Source organism: Danio rerio, chromosome 5, assembly GCF_049306965.1.
Source record: "Danio rerio strain Tuebingen ecotype United States chromosome 5, GRCz12tu, whole genome shotgun sequence".
In the NCBI taxonomy this organism is placed as follows: Eukaryota; Metazoa; Chordata; class Actinopteri; order Cypriniformes; family Danionidae; genus Danio; species Danio rerio.
The window spans coordinates 1,998,950-2,021,848 of NC_133180.1; the positions used below are offsets into that span (position 1 = coordinate 1,998,950).

Consider the following 22,899-nt stretch of genomic DNA (forward strand, 5'->3'; position numbering starts at 1 on the left):
TGAATTAGCTGGTGTTTTTGTGTGGAGTTTGCGTGTTCTCCCAGTGTTGGCGCGGGTTTCCTCCGGGTGCTCTGGTTTCCCCCACAAGTCCAAAGACATGCGGTATCAGTGATTTTGGTCGGCTAAATTGTCAGTAGTGTATGTATGTGAATGAGTGTTTATGGATGTTTTCCTGTGATGGGTTGCAGCTGGAGGGGCATCCACGGCGCAAAATATGTGCTGGATAAGTTGGCGGTTCATTCCACAGATTAATAAAGGGACTAAGCCGAAAAGAAAATGAATGAATGAATCAGTATGAACACCTGACTTTCATTTTTACTGTACATTAAATGTGTGTACAAATACAACACTCAAATGCTAAATCAATTCAATAACTGATATTTTGAGGTTATTCATAGGTTGTTTGACAATGTGTCTGAAACAGTATATTGCATTATGCTTGATGTAGTAACACTAGTGTAAGTTTGACTCATACTGAAAACACATTTCCAGGTTGCTCCTTGTCATTGCATCATTACACTACACTCACTATCTCTGTTGTCTGTCTGCAGATTTTTTCTGATACTCTGCTTAATGAGTCATCAAACCACAAAAATATGATTGTGAGTGTGCCATATATTCATGCATTTGGTGACAAATGCACTCACGTGATTCATTATCCTCTATTGTGAGCTATTGACTTGAACTTTATAAGTTTAATATGCTCATTAAATACCTGTACATTGCAGTGATTGATTAATGATGCCATTCTGCAGTCAGTTTATTTATACATAGACGCACATAACAGCTTGTTGATTTACTGGATTAATAGGCATGTAATAAGACGTGTAGTGTTGCAATATATGCAAAGCATTATCAAAAAATGATAAACTCCATATTTTTATTCGCCATTCGTTCATTCATTCCCATCATTTCAAGTTTAGAGCTGTCAAAGACTAATACAATGATTAACTATATGTAATTAAACCAAGTAAACTATATAAGCCCGTGTAGTAATCGTGTTTTATTATCAGTTTTGGGTTAAGGCCTGTCAGAATATTTTGCTTTTTCGGCCCGTTTGAAATGCAGCAGAAGCTGAAGCCCCTCCCCCATCCAGAACCTTCACTGACTGACACTGACGCGGTCCAATCAGTTCATCACAGTTCGCCTCACTTGATGACGTTTCGTCCACCAGTACGTGTGCAAATCAGCATCAGCCAGCGTGTAGCGCACAGCCAATCACCGCCTTCCAACGAGCTGCTCTCTGACCAACGGCGAGGCTCCACGATTGGGAAGCGGCGAAGGCTTTATAAACAGACGAGCGCAGCGCCATGAGTTACAGTCGAGGCTCAGAGAAAACACGAGAACACAGAAGACGGGAAGAATTGCAGATAGACGTTTCAGCACACGCCCTTCATATTTAACAACATTATTGTATTTGTAAGGTAAGAACTATATCTCATTTAATCTCCCGCTTCGTTTAATTATGTCACCAAAACCGTTAAGGATGAAATTGATTCGTTATATAACTGATTTAACTGCATAGTACTGATAAATATCTTTTTCGTTTGTGTAGGTTACATTAAAATGTCAAAAAATATTAAAACGTGTATTTAAATGTTGTTATTATAAGTGTCTTACGTTAATTTGCTGCTTGGGACGTTCATTGATTGTGTAACGTTATAATAACCGGCTACATAGAATAAACTTGACGGTTAAATATGTAATAACGGGTAAAAAAACGTAACGTAATTGACGGTAGGTTATTATCATAACAATATTTGTAAAGGGCAAAAATTATGTAATAAAGATGATGATGATGATGATGATGGTGTGAAGTGAATCAGCACGAGGTTGAACCCAAGACTAGTTAACGTTACTTGCAGGATTATGGGTTAGTGATCTGTTCATGTAAATAATCACTGATTTTGTGAAGTGCAGTCTAGTAATCGTGTTTTTAGTGAGGTATTGATTATCATTTTTATAAACCTGTTTGTCATAATTAAACTATGCTTGGTAGTATTATGGTTTTTGTTTTAAAATTGTTTAATTTTTTTATTAGGTGTTGACCAGCTTTTAAAATAGATTTTTTTGGCCTTCAATATGTATTTATTTATTTATTCTTTTATTATTTGTTTTTGAAGTGTTAATATGCCTTCACATTTGTCCCAGATGGTGTCATATCTAAAAGATAGCTTGTATTTCTTGGTGGTATTATGGAAGTTTTGATTACATTTGTATAACCACAGGTATACATGGTATAATAAAACTATGGTTCATATAGTATAAGGTATTGACCAGCATTTAAAATGGGTTTTTGGTTTTCTTTGTTTTCTATGATTTTTTTTTGAAAGATTCTAATATAAATTTACTTTTGACCCAAATATTGTCATATCTAGGAGATAATTAGTATTTCTTGCTGGTGTTGATGTACCACATGTGATAATAAAACTATGGTTTGTGGAATGATTATTTGGCTAACCTTCATAAGGTTTAGTCCAGCACTTTGATTAGATATTTGGCCTACATTATATGCATTTATTATGTTTTATATTTAAAGGACTCTAATATCCCTTTACACTTGACCTAGATGGTGTCACATCTAGAAGATAATTTGCATTTGTTCTATCATTTATTAATATATAAAAACCCAATACTTATAAACAATCACGTGTTAGACTGACTATGTAGTAATACTAGTGTAATTGAGTATTGTGTTTTTGGCATATGTTCATGCACTGACTTCTAACATTCATATTTACTTTGTCATCTACAGACATCACTGAGGATTTGACATCAGATCTGGCCAAAATGCGGTTGCTTTGCCTGTTTTTGCTGGTGGCCGGCAGCGTGTTTGCCGAAGAGGACGATAAGAAGGAGAGTGTTGGGACAGTGATTGGGATCGACCTTGGGACCACATACTCCTGGTGAGGTTTTGAGCACTTGCACAGAGTTTCCACACACATTAAAACTCATTTCTAAGACCATAGATGTGTATGTGATGTGTATATAAAATCGAAATTTTATGTTTTATAAAGACACACATGCAGTATTTGCAGAAAAACACCTAATTTAATTTGGTTGTAAAATGCTATCTTACTGAATAATGTGTGTTTGAATGATTTGTGTATAATACAGTTTGTGAATTGACTATTTTCTGTATTTGTTATGATATACCTGCTGTACCTGTTAATAATTAGATTTGATTACAAGTTGGATTTGCCTTATAAGCTTTAAAAGCTAAGAAATTATACTTATCAAATTTTCAGCTGCTATACTTACAAAAGAATACTTACACTAAATTTTAAGACATGTCCTCGAGCATGACATTTTTTCCACATTTTCTCTCAAAGCACGGTCCGATACATTTAGTTGAAATTCACTGTATAAGTGCCTAAATATAATTTTCACTATTGGTACACAGTTTTAAAAAATGCAACATTGCTAAATCGACTTTGTAATTTCACCAAAAATTTAAATGCTTCTGTTTCATATACTTTATAAAACAAATTAAAAGTTGCAAAAATGTTATTGTTGTTCTTGTTGAAGTGATGCACTTAAAGATTCTACAAGAATTCCCAAAGTTTAGGTTTTTAAATAACATTTGATATACTTCTAATTTTATGTTATCTTAGTTTACACCAATAATAGCATTTGTTGTTGAGTTTTACTATACTTTTCGCTTTTAATTAAATTGTAAATACAGATATAAGTCCAAATCAATCTCATAAATATAAAATGCAGTATTTTTTACTTGGATTTTTATGCATGTTAGTTCTAGTTTTATAAAACTATTTTTACACTTTAAATTGATATGCATTTAACGTAACAAGTTTTTTTTGTGTGTGTTTTTTGTTTAATAAATTAAGTGCCAGTGAAATGATATTGGAATTAAAACAACTTTTAAGTGTATATTAGCAAAATGTAAGATGTTTATAATGCTAAGTAAAAACACCAATATAACAGCTTCAAATTGTAAGTTTATCAAAGTATTTTTATATAAACTTCAAATACCAAAGCTGATATTCAAGAAGTCGATTCAATTTCATAAAATAAAATGCAATTTATTTCTGAAGTTTGATTATACTTACAGTTTTATGCATTTATAACGCTTTTATTTTTTCCTTCTATTTTTATGAGCATTATAAAGGTGTATTTACTCTTTCTCCTCAGTGTTGGAGTCTACAAGAATGGCCGTGTTGAGATTATTGCCAATGACCAGGGAAACCGCATCACTCCGTCATACGTGGCCTTTACCACTGAAGGAGAGCGGCTCATCGGAGATGCTGCGAAGAACCAGCTCACATCCAACCCTGAAAACACTGTGTTTGATGCCAAGAGGCTGATCGGACGCACATGGGGCGACTCTTCTGTGCAGCAGGACATCAAATACTTCCCCTTTAAGGTACAATCACACATTTATCCTTGCTCTGCATTTCTTTAAGGGGATAGTTCATCAATATTAACATTCACTCTTCAAGTGGATCTATCGAGGCCCCTAAATATTCCTCTTTTTGCTCAACCTTTCCCAAAGTTGAAATGCATTTAGGACAAATAACATTTTAAAGGACCATTTGTTACACAATTTAGTTTGGATTTTACATTTTCTATTCAATTTTGCAACTAATATAGCATTGAGTGTCATTTATATATGAAATCTGTGGTTGGAAATGCCAAATGTAAATAGATCATTCAGTTTGCATGCATCGAGCATGCTGTAGTATAAGTAAATGCATTTGTCTCTGCATATTGCATTTTGCATGTAATTATGCACATTTCATTGATGTAATATAAATGACTAAATGCAATGCCTGTTTTGCATTGCCATATTGTGAATTGAGCATGCAATTTAAATTAATGAATGCATTGAACTATTTTTATTTTTTTCTGGACATTGCTAATGTCTAACTTGGAGAAAATCTAAACGCCTGCGTCTATTCCAGGTGATCGAGAAGAAAAACAAGCCTCACATCCAGCTGGACATCGGCTCTGGTCAGATGAAGACGTTTGCACCGGAGGAAATTTCCGCCATGGTTTTGACCAAGATGAAGGAAACCGCAGAGGCTTATCTGGGAAAGAAGGTAAAAGCCTGAGTCCAGCGTTTCTGCATTTTGGGTTTGTGTGAAGCTGAACACCAAGTTAATTTCTGCTCTTATTTTTGCAGGTCACTCATGCTGTGGTCACCGTTCCTGCTTATTTCAACGATGCTCAGCGTCAGGCCACTAAAGATGCTGGAACCATTGCTGGGCTGAATGTCATGAGGATCATCAATGAGCCGTGAGTACTCTGCTGCTGTGTTTTAAATAATAATACATTTTATTAATGTAAAAATTTAAGTTTAGTTTAATTATTTCAAACCCTAATAACCCTTTTTTTTTCTCTCGCTTCAGTACGGCGGCTGCCATTGCATACGGTCTGGACAAGAGGGACGGAGAGAAAAACATCCTGGTGTTCGATCTGGGTGGTGGCACCTTTGACGTGTCTCTGCTGACCATCGATAACGGCGTGTTTGAAGTGGTGGCCACAAACGGAGACACTCACCTGGGCGGAGAAGACTTCGACCAGCGCGTCATGGAGCACTTCATCAAGCTGTACAAGAAGAAGACGGGCAAAGATGTGCGCAAAGACAACCGCGCCGTGCAGAAGCTGCGCAGAGAGGTGGAGAAGGCTAAGAGAGCCCTGTCTGCCCAGCATCAGGCCCGCATCGAGATCGAGTCCTTCTTTGAGGGAGAAGATTTCTCTGAGACTCTCACCAGAGCCAAGTTTGAAGAGCTCAACATGGTAAGAAATGCCAACCTCCAATGCAAACTAAGCGTTAAAAAAAAATGCATAGATTTAAATGAATTTAAAGATGCACAATACAAATGCATGAAAATCACGGAGTTATTGATTTTAATGTTTATTTTTCCCCTCGTCTGTTAGGACTTGTTCCGCTCCACTATGAAGCCGGTTCAGAAGGTTCTGGAGGACTCTGACCTGAAGAAGCCAGATATCGATGAGATCGTGCTGGTCGGCGGCTCCACTCGTATCCCGAAGATCCAGCAGCTGGTGAAGGAGTTCTTCAACGGAAAAGAGCCGTCCAGAGGAATCAACCCTGACGAGGCCGTGGCGTACGGAGCTGCTGTCCAGGCTGGAGTCCTGTCCGGAGAGGAGGAGACCGGTGAGTCTGATGAGAAAATGGTCTGATAAACTGACAGTAATGCAACTTTTAATATAACAGTGAACAATAGCAGGTATTTTACACCGTTAAGCCTTTTTTTGGTATTTATTTATGGTGGTCTTATGTCCACAGATTACTCCATATACATGTTAAACACTGGTGTAATATGACAGTATAGTGTATTTGAACACTCCTTAATGCAAAGTGTAGTGTAACATCATAATATATGGTGTATTGTGACAAGTGCATAACCTAATGTAATATAGTGTAGAATAATATAATAAAACTAATAGTCTTATGACAATATTTGTTTAAAATACTAAAGTGTACCATTAATAACTTGGTATAAGTTAGTGTAATCTAACTATAATCTAGTGTATGAGTATTATAACTTGTTACTACTAAATACAATGTATAATAACTAATTGTGGGTTATGACTTTATATAATGTAGTGTTATAATATAAAGTCATAAGACAATATTAGTTATAGATCAAGTTGTGACCTGTTATATGCAGTTAAAATGCTTCATACACTACATAGTTAATTACACATTATTCCATGTAGTTTTATACTACATTATGTAGTATAGTTTACTGTAAAATAACCCTAATTTAGTGTAATATAACTATAATCCAGGGTATGACATTGTATTTCTAATTCTACTACATTATATTAACTACTATTGTCTGTTATGACTTATAATATAATTGTTTTTTTAACCTGTAGTGTACAATAGCATCTTAAAATACACAGGATTAGTTATGTTATACCATGTTATAATACACCTTGTTAATGTGTAACCTTTAATATAATGTAGTATATTAGCAACATAATGGTGTAGTGTAATGAAATATAGCATGGTATATTACAACTTATAATCTGGTGTATTGACGTTTTGGCATGTGAATTCTAACAAAGTCCAGTATAATGGGACTTAAACATGTAATGTATATCGTCCTCCTGTTTGTTTGTGCTATAATTGATCAACTCTTCTGAAAGATTATTATGATTTATTAATGTATGTGTGTATTGTGTTCAGGTGATCTGGTTCTTCTGGACGTGTGTCCGCTGACTCTGGGCATTGAGACTGTTGGAGGAGTGATGACCAAACTCATTCCCAGAAACACTGTTGTTCCCACCAAGAAATCCCAGATCTTCTCCACTGCTTCCGACAACCAGCCCACCGTCACTATCAAAGTTTATGAGGGTAAGATGAAGAATCCATTCACATTTGTTGCGTACTTCTCAATTACTGCTTTGGAGAAAGATGATGATGATTTCTCTGTGCACTTTTACAATAGCAACCCACTCTATTACTAAATTCTTTGCATATGCAGTTCATTTGCAAAAAAACATTTAATGCTTTGGTCAGTGTTGGACTTGAATCATCTTTCTAAATCATGACTTGTGGCCATTTCAGGACAATATATATAAAGGGAAAATGTATTATTATTATTATTATTATTATTATTATTATTTAGTATGGTTGTTGCTTTATTATTATTATTATTATTATTATTATTATTTAGTATGGTTGTTGCTTTATTATTATTATTATTATTATTATTATTATCATCATCAATTTTATTATTTATTTTTTATGTTTATTATTATTATTATTATTATTATTATTTTATAATTTTTTTGTACTGTAGATTATTTTTTTGTATTGTAGATTATTATTATTATCAATTTTATTATTATTTATTTTTATTTGTTTTATTATTGTTGTTATTATTATTATTATTATTATTATTATTATTATTATTTTTAATATAATTTTTTTATACTGTAGATTATTTATTATTATTATTATTTTTTTTTTTTTGTATTGTAGTTTATTATTATTATTATTATTATTATTATTATCATCATCATCATCATCATCATCATATTTATTTGTTGTGGTTGTTTATTATTATTATTATTATTATTATTATTATTATTATTATTATTATTATTATATTTATTATATTATAATATTTTATTTTGTACTGTAGTGTTTATTTTTTTATTGTAGTGTTTTTTTAATTATTATTATTATTATTATAATTATTAAATTTTTTTGTACTGTAGTGTTTATTATTATTTTGTTTTTTGTATTGTAGTATTTTTTTATTATTATTATACATTTTTTATTATTAGTTTTTCAATGGAAATGAGCCTTTGAAATTGGTCATGGTCCTAAATCCCTTGTATATTACATTGTTTGAGTGCAAACTTTAGTTTTTGTTAGTTTTAGGTGAGAATTTTAGCAGCTAATTTGTTCAATTCTTGTGTCTCCAGGCGAGCGTCCCCTGACCAAAGACAACCATCTGCTGGGCACCTTTGACCTGACAGGCATCCCTCCAGCACCTCGTGGTGTCCCACAGATCGAGGTAACTTTCGAGATCGACGTCAACGGCATCCTGCGCGTCACCGCCGAAGACAAAGGCACCGGAAACAAAAACAAGATCACCATTACCAACGACCAGAACCGGCTGACCCCTGAGGACATCGAGAGAATGGTGAACGAAGCCGAGAGATTCGCTGATGAGGACAAGAAACTGAAGGAGAGAATCGACAGCCGCAATGAATTGGAGAGCTACGCCTATTCCCTGAAGAACCAGATCGGGGATAAAGAGAAATTAGGCGGAAAGTTATCCTCTGAAGACAAGGAGGCCATCGAGAAGGCAGTGGAGGAGAAGATCGAGTGGCTGGAGGCGCATCAGGACGCCGATCTGGAGGAATTCCAGGCCAAAAAGAAGGAGCTGGAGGAGGTGGTGCAGCCCATCGTCAGCAAACTGTACGGCAGTGCGGGAGGACCACCGCCTGAAGAGGCCGAAGAGAAGGACGAGCTGTAGACACACAGGGGACTTTTATTTTGAAAAGACTTGTATGTTTTCTTCTGTTCTCTTCACTCTGGTGGAGATTTCGTGGCCTGCTTTATTTCGAGGCTCTGCTGCTGTTCTCAGGCAGTTCTGTGATTTTGGGGGATGTCCGGGGGATTGTGGGTAAATGAGTCATGTGCTGAAAGTTATTTATTATTGAGATCTGGCATCTGTAGATGTTTCGACATCAAATACAAAAATAAAAGGTTTGATACAAAATCACTTTCAGTGTTCGGGCTTCGTGTGTGTGTGTGTGTGTGTGTGTGTGTGTGTCTTGGTCCCTTTTATTAATCATTGGCCACCACAGTGACATGAACCACCAACATTCATGTATGTTTTCACAGCGGATGCCCTGCCAGTACTGGGTTGCAACTGGAAAACACCCATACATACACTACGGCCAACTTAGTTGATCAATTCCCCTATAGCGCATGTGTTTGGACTGTGGGGGAAACCAGAGCACCCGGAGGAAACCCCCGCCAACACAAGGAGAACATGCAAACTCCAAGCCACTTAATTACTGTGAGGCCACAGAGCTTGTGTGTGTGTGGTATACATTAATATACAGTAGTCTGCATTCAAAGTGAATCATTTAAGGTTGTCCTAGGACAAAAATGTTTTTTTTTTTATTTTTTTTTAGTTTTAGGGCACATTTGATTTCACTTCAGATGTTGACCTGTACATGCATATTCATTTAGTTCTTTGCTTTATTTTCTTACCTGGCTTTTATTAATGTTACAGGCCAATAGCAATTATGAATTGTAGGAATTTATTGTAGTTTGTGACGGCCTTTCCTCAAACCTTTATTTTAATAATTTTAAAAGCCATTTTGGATCACTGCCAGAAAAGGGTGATGAGGTTGAACTAGATCAGGGGTCACCAATCTCTGTCCTGAAGGGCCGGTGTCCCTGCAGGGTTTAGCTCCAACTTGTCCCAACACACCTGCCTGGATGTTTCAAGTATACCTACTAAGAGCTTGATTAGCTTGTTCAGGTGTGTTTGATTAGGGTTGAAGCTAAAATCTGCAGGACACCGGCCCTTCAGGAACAAGTTTGGTGACCACTGAACTAGAGAGACAAGGGACTTTTATTTTGAAGACTTGTCTTTTCATGTGTTTCCTCCAGTGAAGATTTTGCTCTGCTGTTGTTCTCAGGCAGTTTTTTGTTCTTATTTTTGGAGGGGAGGGGGGGGTTGTTTGGGGATTGTGGGTAAATGAGCTATGTGCTGAAAGCTATTTATTACTGACATCAGGCAACTGTAGAACAGAGGTGTCCAAACTCTACTGTTTTGGAGAGCCGGTGTCCTGCATGTTTTAGTTCTAACCCCAGTTAAACACACCTGTACTAATCAAGCTCTTGCTAGGTACACTAGAAACTTCCAGACAGGTGTGTTGAAGGAAGTTGGAGCTAAACTGTGCAGGACACCCTTGCTGTAGAAGTTGTTTTTGACAATGTTAAAGTCTGTTCCACACATTGAAAGTCAGGGAATTTTATATATTATTGTCAAAGTCATAGAATATCACAGATTTTTATTTGTCATTAAAGCGAATTTCCTCTCATTTTAGCAAAATTGTGGTTTAAAATGACAGATTCATGTCAATATTCCCTATTGAAAAAAACAGCTTAAACCAGCCTAGGCTTGTTGGCTGGTTTTAGCTGGTTGACCAGGTTGGTTTAAGAGGGGTTTTGGCCATTTCCGGGCTGGTTTCCAGCCAGGTTTTAGCTGGTCAGGCTGGGAGATGACCAGCTTGATCAGCCTAGCCAAGCTGGGAGCCCAGCCAAAACCAGCTATGTCCAGCTTAAACCAGGTTGGTCAAGCTTGTTTTAGCTGGTCATTTTCCAGCCTGACCAGCCAAGACCAGGCTGGAAATGGCTGAAAACCCCTCTAAATCCAGCCAACAAGCCTAGGCAGGTTTAAGCTGGATTTTTTAGCAGGGTTGCACCAAATCTTGTTTTGCAGTGAAAATACACACACATTTACACCGAAGCAAAGAGAGAGTGTGCACTTGACCATATAAAGCTCTTTTCCACCATATTTGATGCAGGACCCTACATGAAAAACGATTGTTAATCTAATGTATTTTGAATATAAAACCATGGCAAATTCTGCACTGTTTACTTTATCTTGCATCAGGAACCGTTCACCCAAAACTGAAAATACGCTCATTATTTACTCTCACTTTGTTCCAAATGTTTGTCAGTCTTCTGTTGAACACGGAGGAAGATATTCTGAGAAGATGGAAATCGGTACCCATTTACTTTCATAGCATTTGTTTTTCCTACTATGGAAGTGAATGGCTTCAGGTTTCCTGCAAAATATCTTCTTCACTGTTCAACAGAACAAACTCATGAAGGTTTAGAACAGGGATGCACAAACCTGGTGCTGGAGGGCCGGTGTCCTGCATAACCCTAACCCCAATTAAGCACACCTGAAGCAGCTAATCAAGCTCTTTCTAGGTCATAGGTCTCTGGATTTCTGGGGGTCGCCGCTCCACCCCTAATCAAACGCAGCTGATCCAACTAATCAAGGAGTTCAAAACTACCAGAGACTATTGAGCAGTGAGTTGAAGGTGGTTGGAGCTGAACTCTGCTCTGCTCGAATCTAGTTTGAGACTACTGGTTTAGAAGCAGTTGAGGGTGAGTCGATTTCCTTTTCTGGGTGAACCATCCTTTCATTTCAGCAGTTATGGAATCATAAGTTATGTCCCAAATCACTCACTATACACTTTAGGGCTGCACGATATTGGAAAAATCTAATATTGTGATATTTGCTGCCATTTATATTGCAATGTGAATACAATTGGCTTGATTAGCTCTATTTGTGGAAGAAAACATCATTCATTTAGATTAATTGTGTTGATTTTGTAAGGTGTGAATCATTTATAAAAAGTAAAATTGCAAAAATAATTAGCAAAGAAAAAGTCAAACAAGTTATTTATGATTTTACAGAGAGTCAAGCAGTATTGAGATACAGAAATTTAATAATGTAATGTAAAATAACCCTGTATAGTCTTCATTGTATTAATAAATCAGTCAAATTTCTCTTAATTAAAGTTACAAATGTTTTACGTTATTATATGCTTTAAACTCTCTTGAAATGCCCATAAGACATGTAAATGATAAAGCTTGACTCTGTTATGGTTTTACGTTGCAATGACTCATGTATTCTCAGTTGTTGATCGAATATAATCCCATCTTAACATTGCAGATCCTGTAATGTGACTATTACACACACACACACATATTGAGATATCAGTACTGAAACTATATATTGTGCAGCGCTAATACACTTATACACTCAACCGTGTAGAGTTTTTTAGTGAAATATGTACCAAACTACCAAATAGTACAACCACATTCACCATCAGGAGGCGGCATATTCACTGACATGGGAGAATTTTGTGTCCACAATCCAAAATTAATAAAGAAATCCAACTTCAGTGCCAGATAGCTCCACCCCTTCCACTACATGAACAAAGGTGAGCTTTGAATTAACAAATTTAACAAATTGTGAGCCGAGCATCTGAATGTGTCAGCAGAAATGGAGACTCATCAGAGCAGCAACGTTTCTCCAATCTTCTATTGTCCAGTTTTGGTGAGTCTGTGTGAATTGTAGCCTCAGTTTCCTGTTCTTAGCTGACAGGAGCGGCACCCGGTGTGCTCTTCTGCTGCTGTAGCCCATCCGCCTCAAGGTTGGACGTGTTGTGTGTTCAGAGATGCTCTTCTGCAGAGCTCGGTTGTAACGAGTGCTTATTTGAGTTACTGTTGCCTTTCTATCAGCTGGAACCAGTCTGGCCATTCTCCTCTGACCTTTGGCCTCATCAACAAGGCATTTGCGCCCACAGAACTGCCGCTCACTGGATATTTCCTCTTTGTCGGAGCATTCTCTTTAAACCCTAGAGATGGTTGTGCGTGAAACTCCCAGTAGATCAGCAGTTTCTGAAATACTCAGAGCAGCCCGTCTGGCAGCAACAACCATGCCACGTTCAAAGTCTCCTAAATCCCCTTTCTTCCCCATTCTGATGCTCGCTCTGAACTGCAGCATATCTTCTTGTCCTGCTGCCATGTGATTGGCTGATTAGATTCTTAACGAGCAGTTGGACAGGTGTACCTAATAAAACGGCCGGTGAGTGTATATTCAAAGGTTAAAAAAGTGCAACATCTGTGTATTTAAAGTGCACTAAATATGTAAATGCACTGCTTATACTACAAAATGGGTAATAAGTATGCGATTTGGGATCCACTTCTGGAAATTCAGCTTTATAGTCATCAGGGAAAATGAGGGAATCTGACATCTAGTTTAGAGCGGGAGGCCTGTGGACATGAAATGAAGCGGTTTGAGGATTTATTTATTGAATATTAAAGCACACTGGTCACGTCAGCACAGTAACAAGGCAGTCGTTGAATATGACGCCCTGAGTGTCCATTCCTCCAAAGACAAAGCACAGATGCTGAACGTCTGCATGTTCGCTGTCCTCCATCTTTACTCTCCACGGCAGTAAACACATGGAGTGATCCAGCCGACCCGGAGGAAGATCCCCCTCAAACTTCAGCAGAGTCCAGCGCTGTTTATCTGAGGAAGAAACAACAAGCAGAACATGAGGGAAAATTGATGATAGGCTGTTGATTAGTAAATAATAATACCTTTTAAGACCTTTTTTTAAGACTCCATACATTTAAAAGGGCACCTATTATGCAAAATTCACTTAATGAGGGGTTTAAACACAGTTGTGTGTGAATATCTCCAGCAGCATCTAATGCTCAACAGTAATTAATTGAGTTTGTTCTAATCAGACTTGATGAGTGAAACACTGTGATTGACATTCTCCCTTTGTACGTGTCATCAGAGGGGGAAAGCCCCGCCCACTAGTGCCCATCTCTCCATCTCATTAGCATCTCCAGCAGCCCTGAGTGAGAAGCAGCCGTCTGTCCATTAGCCATTAGAGTGTTTGAGCTGCTGAAGATAATGTCAGCATAGACTAAGAGGATTATAGATGTGGAGTTTTAGATAGAGGAGCCACATAGACTGACAGAAGCATCAAGCACACACTCACACTGAAGCACACATAACACACACACTGCTGTTTACATCTGTCACTATGCTCATGCATATGCATCTGTAGCTCCACTCTCTTCTGAAAAGAGCAGAATCTCATTTGCATTTAAAGCGACAGTCACCAAAACACCACGATTAGTATCGAAGCCTGAAAGGGTCAGTTTCAGAGAGCTGGAGAACATCATCTGTGTAATATTTTGAGCTCAAACTTCTCTACACACACTTTAGAGACATTATTTGGCATCTTATTTTACAAAAGGGGCATAATAAATCCCCTTTAAAGAAAAGCTGGTCATATTGTGATGCTATCGTACCGCATTGAAACTTAAACATGGAGTTTGTGGCTCCGTCTGCCGTCATTCCTCCAAAGATGAAGATGTTTTTGTTGAATGTTACAGATGAATGAGCTGCGACTCCGGGTGGGAGATCACCTTTAGCCTTCACCTTCTGCCATTTCAGAGACTCTGGAGAAGAAAAGACAATGATAACATGCAATGAGGTATCATTTATACAACCTTACTTCCAATCCTTCTATCAGTTTTACTCTGCAATTTCTTTTTCAATGCGTTTATCTATTTATTTTAAAGTACACATGAAATCAAAGCTAGCCACAGTGATGTTGTTAGCTCTCATCGCTAGTTTAGTGCTGAACAATTCATCTGTGCATGTCATTAAGAACAGTAGTTTGCTCTTGTAATCTTTAATTGAAATCTGCAAATGCACTTCCTGTATGTTTTCAGTTCAATTCTCAGATTAGGTCTGTCCAAGGAATTGGGCGTGGCTATCATACTTAACCACGCCCCTCCAGTTGTCAGTTTTGATATCAAACAGTAATGATGAGCAGGAGGAGTCTGTTAGGTTGTAATAACTCTCCCCACGCCCTTTTACCCATCTTTCTGAATGAAACGCCTACCTTAATACATCCAATCAGCTCACAGTAGAAAAAACAAGCCACGCCCACTGTTTTCTCATTTAATATTCTATTTCTCTAGAAACACTGTCTTTTAATATGCCATTAAATGATTCTTGATCTAAATATAATTTATTATTTTAATCTAAACATAACATATTGGATAAACTGTTGTTATGCTCATTATTATTATTGTGGTCTCTTGTAACAGAATGAAATGTCTGTCACTTGTAATGAAAGGAAAATACTTTTCTAAGGGATACTACAGGGCACTAGATGGCGCGGGTGAGATACATAGAGGGTATAAAGTTTGAGAAGAAGAAGAGGAGAGAAGTTAGTGTTTTTATGGAGCACATGAGCTGCGTCCCAAATCGCATACTTATGCACTATTTTACGCCATTTTGTAGTATAAATAGTGTAAGTAGTGTGTTCACATTGAAAACTCTCAAAATAATAAGTGCACTTTAATTACCCGGATGATGCACTCATTCAGCCGCTAAAATGAAGTGTGTAATGATGGACACTTCACGCACTAAACGACCGCAGGTTTGCTTACGTAGCGGAAGGGGCGGAGCGATCGGACGCACGTGTTGAATAACTTTATTTATTTTGGATAGTGAAAGCAAAATTCTCCTACGAGAGTGATTATAGCGCCTCCGGATGGTAAATGCGGCAATACTCACGGCAGGTATTACTTGATAATTCAGTCGTTTATTTCACTGATTTGCAACAGTCAAACGTCATCAGGGAAACGGTTTGAATTTCCGCTTAGTAAAAAACATTAGTGTGCCATTTGGGACAGCACTACATACATATACTATCCTGTTGAGTGTGTAAGTGCATAAGTACATAGTGCATGAGTGCATAGTGTATAGTGTGCCATTTGGGACGCAGCTATGGTTCTTTGAGGCTACTTCAAACCAAGCGGCAACCTCCCGCTCTCCCTCAGGAAGCCAATACGGAAGCAGTGGCATTGCGAGGGGGGGGCTTTGGGGGCTTAAGCCCCTGATGTATTGTCAAAAGCCCCTGATCTTTTGCAATGTGTTGCACTTAAATAAAAATATAAGTATATATAATAAATAATATATAAGTATATATAATGGTGTAAAACAATTAATTTGTTATCTAAGTACTGAAAATTACGGCGTACATCACGCACATTCCACCTCACGCAGTGTTTGTGTCCGGTCAGCTGTTCAGCAGTACCTGTATCTACCGGCAGGTGGGAGTGGCACTGTTGTCACATGATGTTTAAAAAAAAACGCCACAGCACTTCATTTATTCATTATTTTGAAGAGCTGAAGTTGATGAGGTAATAATACAACTCTTTCGCGAAACTGAATAGTTCTAACTACTAGTGAAGTGAAGCTTAACATTTGTTTCCACAGTATAAACTGTGTGTAGTTTTGGTAAAATAAAATAACTGTAATCGATAAAATGTGCATCATATCAATGCACACATGCAAATTAGACAGAAAAACGTAAATTGTTCTAGCTTTCTAGATATGATATATATATCTAGGCATATTTATCTAGATATGATATAGCCAGTCACATCTGTTTCTGTAATAGTTAAATCACAGTGAGTTCATGCATCTAGCATATTGTATAGCTACATTCTACTGTAACATGCTATGTCAGTTAGCAGGGGATTATAAATTGACTTTCTTATGAAAATACCTGAGATGGCTGAAAGAAGACATACAGTTGAAGTCTGATTAGCCCCAGATAAATTATTAGCCCCCTGTTCATTTTTTCCCCTAATTTCTGTTTAACGTAATCATAATTTTTTATGGGGGGCGGGGGCGGGGGGGGGGGGGGGGGTCTTTGGGGCTAAGCCCCTTATCCCTTTCGACCCTAGCAACACCCCTGTACGGAAGTAACTAAAACTGCAATTCATCTGAAATTCTGCTAGTCCTGGCCGCTCCAGGCTCCAAAACAGAGCAAATTTCAATTGAGTCCACTGTTAGAATGGCCAACTTTACAGCAGAAAAAAAGGTGTTTACAGCCTGCTACAAAAAAGATTTTGGTTAATACAGCTAATATTACCCTTCATGACAACTGTGAGGGGGTGAATTTTTTTATAACTCATCCGTTTCCTTTATATTAAGTTATATTAAGTTTGCATAATTAAGGGCGTGGCCACTTGAGTGACAGCTAGGTCTCGTTGGTCGCCGTCACGTCACCTCAGCTGAATCCTGCAGATTAGCCACTGAACTCGGCATATTTATCGTATTTCTGTGTTGTTTTATGTGGCTTTACACAGTCGACTGCCTTTTGGACTTGTTTCCTACACTTATTTGATGGAATGTCATGCTGAGGGCACCTAATTGTGCTCACAAACCGTTCACGTGGCCTCCGTTTCCCATGTGAGTAAAGTTATATACTTTATATACCATCTCTATACATGTGTTTGTTTTATTTAAGATCATTTATCGTTTATATTTATATTTAGAGCTGTAATGCACTCCAGAATCTGTCAGATTGATTAGCTGTAGGCTCTAGATCAGTCATCTGAAGCGTTGTCATACAGTGTTATGCTGGATTTCATCAATAGTCTTACATTAACTAACACAGACTATATCTGAAGTGTTTGGATGTAATTCGCGTTTTCCTCCAGTTGAGAAACGTCATAAGAACAATGTTTAGTGGCTCAATGTATTACAGCAGTGTTTTTAAAAGTTTAAACACTTTATTGATATAGTGTACAACCAAGCACAAGTGGTCAGAATACAAACGAGTCACAAGTGATAAAGTATTAAGCGTTTCTCCCAAAGTAAAGTGTGTCTGAACCAGGTCCAAGCTAAATGCAGCATGCGTCTGTAGCTCCGCCCACTCTCCTCCTCTTTGCGCATGTTTGGTATCCTGTCGTGGGTGTGATGACAAAATGGTTACGGTTGGCCACGCCTACTTGTGGCTTCTTTTCAGAGATGTATAAAGTACCAGAGACCCATACTTAAGTAAAAGTACAAGTGCTTTATCAAAAATTGACTTGAGTAGAAGTAGAAGTGCTCTTTAAGCACCATACTTAAGTGGAAGTACAAAAGTATTCAACATTTTTTGTACTTAAGTATTACAAGTAGTTTATTTCAAAATTTACTACTCAAGTACTGAAAGTAAAAGTACAAGTATTGTGTAATGTAGTTATTAAAGAAAGCAGTCAAAATACACTAATTGTTTTGTTTATTTTAAATATCTTTTTGGGGTACTTGATTAAGCAGAACGAAAAGAAACATGGCTTATCATACTGTTTTTCTCTGTAAATAGTTTCTATAGTACAAGAGCTCACATCGTCAGGCCCTTTTACCAGAAAATGCCTTCACTGATGAGATAATTCAGCATGTTCACTCACATATATATACTCTCTCTCACACACACACACTGCCCTGCACACACCTAAATGTACACTCTCTCCCCACTCTCACACATTCATACACTCTCACACACACAGTTCTCTCTCTATCTCTCTCTCTCACACACACATTTTTGTGAATTGTGGGGACATTACATAGGTTGCAATTGTTTTTACACTCTCTCTTACACACACACACACACACACACACACACACACACACACACGTTCAATCACACTGTTATTTTCTCTTACACATTATTCACTCTCACTCACACACACACAAACACACTCACACTTTGGGAGTTTTGAAGTTTGATTGCTTTAAAATAAAAAGCTTTAAACTAAACAAGCAAACTAAATCCTGCTTCACAAATTCACTTGATTTTGATTTTATTGTAAAAAAAAAACAGGAAAATGTGTATATTACTGTGTTAAATGAAAATCTGAACTATTTTATGGCTTATGGTTATGATTTAATAATAATTTTTATTTATTTTTATTATGTTTTTAATGAAATTGGTCTTACAGTTCATATTTTCTGTAGTATATTTATTAATTCTGGTACTTTTACCATAAACCAACATCTCAACCATAGAGGCTGATATTTTAGAAATAATGGGATGTGTTGAATAAAAATGCACTGATCTTGTTAACTAGCGACATTAGGAGTTAAGAAATGCAATCAAAAACATTCTATTGCTTTTGTCTTGGTGTGACAGTTAAAGGGGTTTTTGTAATAAAATTTTGTCCTTTAATACAGCAGTCAGATATACGAACTGTGCCCTTAATTTGACCTGCTCAAAGAAAACACTCTTCCTGGATGTATCAAACAAAACTCATGCACAGAAGACAGCACGAGCATTTACAGCTAATAAACTCATGTCAATATTATCCCGCCTGCTTTTTGAGCGATGACAGGCGGGTCTTACACAGCTATGATTGGTTATTGTCCTCAACAGAAAGGGCTTTAGAAATACAAGCGCTGTTCACCCATGGCGGGAAGAATACGCGATTATCACAGGTAATAGACACAGTGGAGAAAACTTGGCACGCTCATGTCTGGATCCACAGCTTTAACAGCTAAGAAGAGAGGAAAAGTTACCTTACAAACTGGCCAGCGGGTCAAATGTCCAAAGTGAGAGAGCGAGAGATAGGCAGAGGTGAAGTTTTACAATATTTCTCCCTAACAGTAAACTAGCGGCTGGTATGCTGTGCCGCTTCGCCCTCGCGCCTCCGTCCTCCGCCATAGTATTGCGACATCGCTCATAGGAGATAAATGACGTCATCACGTAATAACCGGGTATGACCTATTACTGAACTGATATCAATCATTTTGACACCCCTAGTAACGAGTAACGATGCAGCACATAAAAAATCTATCGGAGTAAAAGTATTAAACTCATGGAAAATATGTACTTAAGTAAAAGTGGAAGTAGGAGAAAAAAATAATACTCCAGTAAAGTACAGAAACTGCCTTTTAGTACTTAAGTACAGTAGTGAAGTAGTTCTACTTCGTTACTATACATCTCTGCTTCTTTTGCGCTCTTTAGAAACCTATGGTTGACGTCACGGATACTACGTCCATATATTTTACAGTCTATGCTTTAAACTGATAGTAATTTTGTGAAGTATTAGTTGAGAAACCTAGAGTTTTAAGCTCAACTTAAGGACTTCCATAATGTTTTAAGGGTATGATGTCTGAATAATCTTGGACGATTTTTCATGGAGGCCATCATGCAGTTTCATTCCAACATTAACTGTGAGTTTTGAAGCGGATCAGTGATTTTCAACACACTCAATGTTTTTCTTTGTACAGAAGAAGGGACCATCATCAAACAGCTAAGACATTATATGTTTATTTTTCTTGTGTTTGGGAGAAGTTTAAAAGAGTTTGGGGATTTATTAGTTTTGTTTTTGAGTGCATTGTTTAGTGAACTAGTATGTTTCCATTTGGGAAATAAAATTTACATGCATTGAATAAATATTTGCTAGCTTTAGTATTTCACTAATATCCTAGTGGTAGCATTTTTTTTAATGTGACAGCAATGAATAAAACAATTGAAAAGTTACACTCTAATAATCTTATTAATGCATTTTATTTATAATGCACCAAAATAGCAAAACTAAAGGAATACTACTGAAATAGTGGAATTAATCCTGTTCTTTCAGGATAAAGAAATAACAAATCCTAAATGACAGCATCATCCTTCAGGAAGTGACATCAGTTTGGTGGGAAAACAGCAGCACCATGGCAAGTAACACTTTTTCTTATAAACACAGTTGAAGTTTACATTATTTGCACTTTTTTAAAAATTTCCCAAACGATGTTGAACAGATTCAGGAAATGTTCACAGTATTTCCTCTAATATTTGTTCTTCTGGAGAAAGTGTTTTATTTCGGCTAGAATAAAAGCAGCTTTTAATTGTATTAAAGCCAATTAAGGTCAATATTATTAGCCCCCTTCAGCAATATTAGTGTTGGATTGTCTCCAGAACAAACCACTGTTATACAATGACTTGCCTAATTACCCTAACTTTACCCTAATTACCCTAGTGAAGCCTTTAAATGTCACGTTAAGCTGAATACTAGTGTCTTGAAGAATATCTAGTCTAATATTATTTACTGCCATCGTCTTCTCTCCATTAAACAGAAATTAGGGAAAAAATAAAAAGAGGAGGGTGAATAATTCTGACTTCAACTGGACGTGCGCACATCTCAAGTGTTTGCTTTGCTGGTTTAGCGCTCCTCACCCTCACCTGTGTTCAGTGTGAACATGTCGCTGTGAAACTTCTCTCCGCTCATTCCTCCGTGTATGTAAATGTCTGAACCCACGGCTGTGATCACATGTCCGTGTCTCTGAGCTGGAGGAGTCCCTGTGGTGTCCGGCTGCGTCCACGTCACACTGACTACACAGAAACACAGTGGAAACATACGCAATTATAGGAGGAAATGCTATACTATCCAGATTTGGAAATTAAACATATTTGGTAGTTAAACAGTTCGTAATATGCATATCAGATATGGTAGTTAAACATTTAAAATAAAAGTCCAAGGTAATCCACTGCAAAGACAGCTTGTTTTGTTGATATTTAATCAAAATCTGATCATCTTCTGCTCTGGAACAATCATCTCAGATTACTCTAATTGGGTGAAATATGCTTAGCCACACCCCTTTAACCATTAATTTGCTGGGAGTGAAAGATGAGAGGAAGAGTTCAAAAATAAAACCAAATAAATTATGTTTTGGTTGGAAATATATCATCGTATTGAAATAAACCCCCGCCCCCTACTCAATATTCAGATTCAGCTAGAAAAACATCATCTTACTGAAATAAAGCCCCACCCCCTACTCAATATTCAGTTTCAGCTGGAAATACGCCATCATACCAAAACAAAACTCCACCCCCCACTCAATATTCAGATTCAGTAGAAAATACATCAACATACTGATATAAAGCCCCACCCCCTACTCAATATTCAGTTGCAGTTGGAAATACGTCATTATACTGGAATAAAACCCCGCCCTCTACTCAATATTCAGATTGAGTAGAAAATATTTCAACATACTGAAATAAAACCCCGCCCCCTACTCAATATTCAGTTTCAGTTAAAAATACATCATCATACTGAAGTAAAAACCCGCCCCCTACTCAATATTCAGTTTCAGTTAAAAATACATCATCATACTGAAGTAAAACCCCGCCCCCTACTCAATATTCAGTTTCAGTTAAAAATACATCATCATACTGAAGTAAAACCCCGCCCCCTACTCAATATTCAGTTTCAGTTAAAAATACATCATCATACTGAAGTAAAACCCCGCCCTCTACTCAATATTCAGATTCAGTTGAAAATGCATCTAGACCTGCGTCAAACACGTGGAGCTGCGCATCAGTGACTGCTGAAGATCCTGCTTCTCCTCCAGAAAACACAAACAGCCGGTTTCCAACACAAGCTGAGTTTGTGTGATACGTGCGGCCAGAAGGAGGCACTCCAGTCACCTGCACCGACTGCCAAAACCTGCGGCCTTCACCACCATCTGCAGGAGAGTCAGGAGAAGAAAATACTCCGTGAAGAAGCCTCTTATGCGTGTACTGGATCAAATGCACGTTAATAAAATTGTATTTTTTTTTTTTTAATTTACAAGAGCTGTTTTAAACATGAATACACAGTCAAATGCGATTTATAGCTGTAATGTAAAGCTGAATGTTCAGCATAATTACTTAAAGGGGACCTTTTATTCCCCTTTTCATGGGGGATGTACAAATGTAAAATTCGTCAGTGATGTCTCTAGTGTGTAGTGAAGCTTGAGTTCAATATAGCGCACTAATAATGTTCTCTAGCTTTCTGAAACTCTTCAGGCTTTAATCCTAAACGTGGCGTTGTGGTGATTGTCACTTTAAATTCAAATGAGATTGTGCCCTCTTTCTGAGCTAAAAGAATGGCAGTCGGCTGCTTCTCACTCAGGGCTGTTTATGCTAATGAGGAAGAGATGGTCACTATTGGGGGGGGCTTTCCCGATGACACTTATAAGGGGAGGATGTCAATCAAAGTGTTTCTGCAGACTG

The 22,899-nt window shown here is 37.3% G+C and overlaps 3 protein-coding genes across 5 annotated transcripts in view; 2 read left to right on the forward strand and 1 right to left on the reverse strand.

Annotated features, from left to right (window-relative positions):
* The window catches only part of rabepk (Rab9 effector protein with kelch motifs), a 373,763-nt gene that overhangs the window by 344,350 nt on the left and 6,514 nt on the right, over positions 1–22,899 (reverse strand). For 2 of the 3 annotated variants that reach the window (XM_005171726.5, NM_001002209.1), the window contains 4 exons: positions 22,197–22,370; positions 21,088–21,237; positions 14,381–14,530; positions 13,339–13,583 (listed from right to left, as the gene is read on the reverse strand). In XM_005171726.5, the coding sequence (XP_005171783.1) occupies positions 13,384–13,583; positions 14,381–14,530; positions 21,088–21,237; positions 22,197–22,370 (674 nt within the window). In that variant the 3' untranslated portion in view covers positions 13,339–13,383. Of the gene's footprint in view, positions 1–13,338; positions 13,584–14,380; positions 14,531–19,885; positions 21,238–22,196; positions 22,371–22,899 lie in introns of those variants that run through there. The other variant, XR_012405840.1, reaches the window with a different exon arrangement.
* Positions 1–22,899, forward strand: part of si:ch73-55i23.1 — a 782,803-nt gene that overhangs the window by 11,505 nt on the left and 748,399 nt on the right. The gene's annotated exons all lie outside the window — the stretch shown is intronic.
* hspa5 (heat shock protein 5) lies at positions 1,322–9,233 on the forward strand. Its single transcript, NM_213058.1, is given in 9 exon segments — positions 1,322–1,424; positions 2,756–2,906; positions 4,153–4,384; positions 4,923–5,060; positions 5,144–5,256; positions 5,370–5,760; positions 5,902–6,139; positions 7,181–7,348; positions 8,428–9,233. Coding segments are annotated over 8 exon segments (1,953 nt in total). The 5' UTR covers positions 1,322–1,424; positions 2,756–2,790; the 3' UTR covers positions 8,985–9,233.